This window comes from Xenopus tropicalis, chromosome 6 (genome assembly GCF_000004195.4).
Source record: "Xenopus tropicalis strain Nigerian chromosome 6, UCB_Xtro_10.0, whole genome shotgun sequence".
Classification (NCBI taxonomy): Eukaryota; Metazoa; Chordata; class Amphibia; order Anura; family Pipidae; genus Xenopus; species Xenopus tropicalis.
In genome coordinates, this window is record NC_030682.2 from 59,180,692 (window position 1) to 59,184,681 (window position 3,990).

Here is a 3,990-nt window from a genome sequence, read left to right on the forward strand (position 1 = left end):
AAGACTCTGGGGCACGTAGGCGCCACCACTCCACTGGCTCGACCAGCGGGGTGTCGGCCAGCCACCAACCAACCACCACCTTGACTAGGAGCACGGTCGTACGGAGGGCAGCCTCCACACGACCAACCTCACCCAGAGCACCCCTCCGCTATGGCAGTCCCAGCCCAGCTGACACTGACGACCAACAAGGCAGACCCAGGCCACGTGACACATCTGGGTACGTCCCGAGATCTCAGCCAGTGGCAGCACCTGCATCCCCTGCTCCGGCCAACTACAACCAATCACAGCACGACTGGAACCCAACAGGTGAGTTTTCGTGCGCCAGGGCATGGGGACAACAAGCTAGTAATGGCACGGAAATTTTGCAAGCCATCATGGCCAAAATAGGCCCCTCCGATAACACTAATACCCCAATTCCTTGCCCACTGAAGGACACATATTTCTGTGGGGTATCCCCACTGGGCTGCCACTTGTCAGGGGAGACTAGGGAGAAAATTTGGAAGAATGAGTACATCGATATATGGTCCCTAACCCCCCCTGAACATCCCACAGTGGACAAGGAAAGGAGATTTGACAGATCAGATGACAAAAAGCCAAAGGTAGCCAAAACATTTGGCAACTGGCTACAAGCATTCTCGGTCCTGGCCTGCATCATAGGGCAAAAATACCCGGCGAAATGCTCAGAGCTATTCGTCTACTTAGACTCCATTTATGGGGCTTACAGGACTCACGGGGGTGCCTCGTGGTGGCGCTACGATGAGGAGTTTAGACGCAGACTGGCCCTCAAGCCAGAACTGGGGTGGGATATGAAAGCCACGGATGCATGGCTAAGGATCATGATGACCCCAAAACTGCCCTTTCAGCATGGTGCCGCTGTGCATTCCCCCACCGGGTCCCCAGGCGCAGCGGCAGCAAGACGTCCCGGTGTCTGCTGGCTCTTCAATGAAGGGCACTGCAGATTCTTCGGGAACTGCAAATTCAAGCACGAATGCAATTTCTGCGGCGGGGCCCATTCGGCCCTGCGATGCTTTAAAAAAACCAGGGTGCCTCCAAAAACTCCAGCGCTGGTTCGCGGCGAGGATGCCAGTGAGCGTCCAAAAGATGTCGCCATGGCTAGACCAGTACCACAGGAAGGGGGAAGCCGCATTAATTAGGGATGGGTTTACTTACGGTTTCTTTATCCCCTTCACACAAAATTCACAACCAACTTTTGCAGAGAACTTGAAATCGGTCCCGGAGAATTGGGAAATAGTGGCAACAAAACTGCGGAACGAAGTAGCAATGGGCCGCATGGCCGGCCCCTTCCCATCCCTGCCCTTCCCAAATTTACGTATTTCCCCTTTGGGTGTAGTGCCGAAAAAGGAGCCCGGAAAATTCCGGCTCATCCATTACCTCTCCCACCCGAAGGGAAATTCGGTTAATGACGGGATTAGCAAGGAAGCGGCGGCAGTTTCTTACGTGTCCTTTGACCGGGCGGTATCCCTAGTGAGACAGGCAGGAAGGGGTGCGCTACTAGCCAAGTCAGATATCGAGTCTGCCTCCCGCCTTCTCCCTATTCACAGAGACTGCTATCATCTATTGGGTTGCCAATTCGAAGGTCAGTTCTACTACGACTTGTGCCTTCCCATGGGCTGCTCAATATCTTGCCGCTATTTCGAGTGCTTTAGCACATTCCTAGAATGGGTAGTGAGGCACGAAACCGGGCATAACTCCGTCATTCACTACCTGGATGACTTCCTGTTCATAGGCCCCCCAAACACCAACGTGTGCCAACTACTGCTGAGCACATTCCAATTCTTCATGGCAAAATTTGGAGTCCCCTTATCAAGAGAAAAGACTGAGGGTCCGGTCCCCGTTTTATCCTTTCTGGGCATCGAAATTGACACGGTGGAGCTAGTCTTTCGCCTCCCCGATGACAAGCTGCAGAGACTAAAAAGCACAGTAGCTGAGATCACAGTAGCGAAAAAGGTAACGCTCCGCAGCATGCAGTCCTTACTGGGTCTGTTGGTTTTTGCCTGCCGCATTATGCCCATAGCACGGGTTTTCTCGCGGAGACTATCCCTGTCCACATGTGGCATTAAGCAGCCCCACCACTTTATTAGGATAACAAGGCAGCTACGGGAAGACCTGACGGTCTGGCAAACCTTTTTGGAACAATACAACGGGCACACGTGCCTCATGGACACAGAAGTGTCCAACGAGGAACTGAGTTTATTCACCGATGCCGCCGGCTCCACAGGTTTCGGAGCCATCCTGGCCCAGAGCTGGTGCGCAGAACAATGGCCCGATAACTGGGCCCCGGTAGGGCTATGCAAAAACATGACTCTGCTGGAGCTGTTCCCCATAGTGGTAACGGTAGAAATCTGGGGTCATAGAATATCTGGGAAAAAGATCTGTTTCTGGACAGACAATATGAGCGTAGTATTTGCAATAAACAAACTAACTTCCTCTTCATTACCAGTGCTTGCTCTGCTAAGACATCTGGTCCTGCGCTGCCTTGAGCTCAATATATGGTTCCGCGCCAGGCACGTGCCGGGACGTGAAAATTTTGCTGCTGATGCTCTCTCTCGTTTTCAGTGGGGGACCTTCAGAGAATTGGTGCCGGATGCGGAACGGGAGGGAGCAAAATGCCCAGTATTCCTATGGCGCCTGGTGGAGGACAACTGCTGAGCCTGGTTAGGTCCTCGGTCACCCCAGCAACGTGGCAAGCATATGGTAACGCATGGAGCGAGTGGTTACATTTTGCTAAGGGCAACGGCGAGGATACTCGCCAGCTATGCGACAGCACTATCAATTACCTAGTAGCGCTGCGAGCCAGGGGCGCGTCAGCCGTCTCCGCGCAAAGGCGCCTCACCGGCTTGGCCTTTTTCTTCAAGCTTCTAGGTTGGCAGGATGTCACTAAGCACTTCATAATTACACAGGCCCTCAAGGGCTGGAGACGAGAGGGGAAGAAGGGTGACACGCGCAGGCCGGTGGATTTCCAGCTGCTACAGCGCTTGCTAGTCCCACTTCAGGTCATCTGCAAGTCTCCATACGAGACTGCTCTATTCCAGGCAGCGTTCAGCCTTGCTTTCTTTGGGGCCCTTCGCATTAGCGAGCTCGTTCCCCCGAGCGCCAAAAAGCCGGGCGGACTGAAGCAGGATGACATGATTGTAAACAAAAACTTTATAAGGTTCCGGATAGGCAGGTCAAAAACCGATGTCCTAGGGAGGGGCTGCTGGGTGACCATCTCCGCTATCCAAGGCCATGCCTGCCCAGTACAGCTGATTAGCACCTTCGCGGCGCTGCGGAGCGCAGGCACAAACTTCCTCGTGCACGAGGATAGCTCCCCCCTTACACGCTATCAGTTCAGCCGCCTGTTCAACAGATGCCTGGGGCACCTGGGGCTGGAAAAAAAGGAGTTCGGCACGCACTCCTTCAGAATTGGCGCGGCGACAGAAGCATGCTTACAAGGTCTTAGCGAGGCGCCAGTAAAATCAGTGGGAAGGTGGAAGTCAAATTGCTTTGCGGCTTATTTCCGTCCCAACCTGATTATTAATCAGTTCTCTCCCCAGGTTCCAATACACCAGTAATCCTACTGGTTGGGCATTCCTACCTCCGTCGGGCAGAGAGGCGGGCGGCTATTCGTCCAGGAGGCAGGAACCTCGGTTTCCAAGGGGTTGACATGGTTTGGAAGGGAATTAGCGGCCTGCGGTGGCTACAAGTACTACCAGAAGTGTTTACCTTCAGTAAAATTTATAAGGGCCCAATGGTTCTGGTTATCCATGCAGGGGGCAACGACTTAGGCGCGGTTAAGGTAGCCGAGCTAATAACAATAATCAAGTCAGACTTAGAGCGCTGCGCTTCACTGTTCACTAACCCAATTATTTTGTGGTCGGAAATTGTCCCCAGACTAACGTGGAGAGGGGCCAGGGACCTAACTGCGATCGATCGTGCGCGTAGGCTACTTAACACGAGGATATCCCGTTTCGGCAGGAATAAAGGATGGGT

General features: G+C 53.5%; 1 protein-coding gene across 1 annotated transcript; it reads left to right on the forward strand.

The window, feature by feature from the left end:
* The first annotated feature begins 855 nt into the window (after nucleotides 1–855).
* On the forward strand, nucleotides 856–3,637 carry LOC116411676. The gene is made up of 2 exons (XM_031904450.1): nucleotides 856–2,715; nucleotides 3,555–3,637. The coding sequence occupies exon 1, from the start codon at nucleotides 865–867 to the stop codon at nucleotides 2,668–2,670; it is 1,806 nt and encodes a 601-aa protein (XP_031760310.1). The 5' UTR covers nucleotides 856–864; the 3' UTR covers nucleotides 2,671–2,715; nucleotides 3,555–3,637.
* The last annotated feature ends 353 nt before the right edge of the window (nucleotides 3,638–3,990 follow it).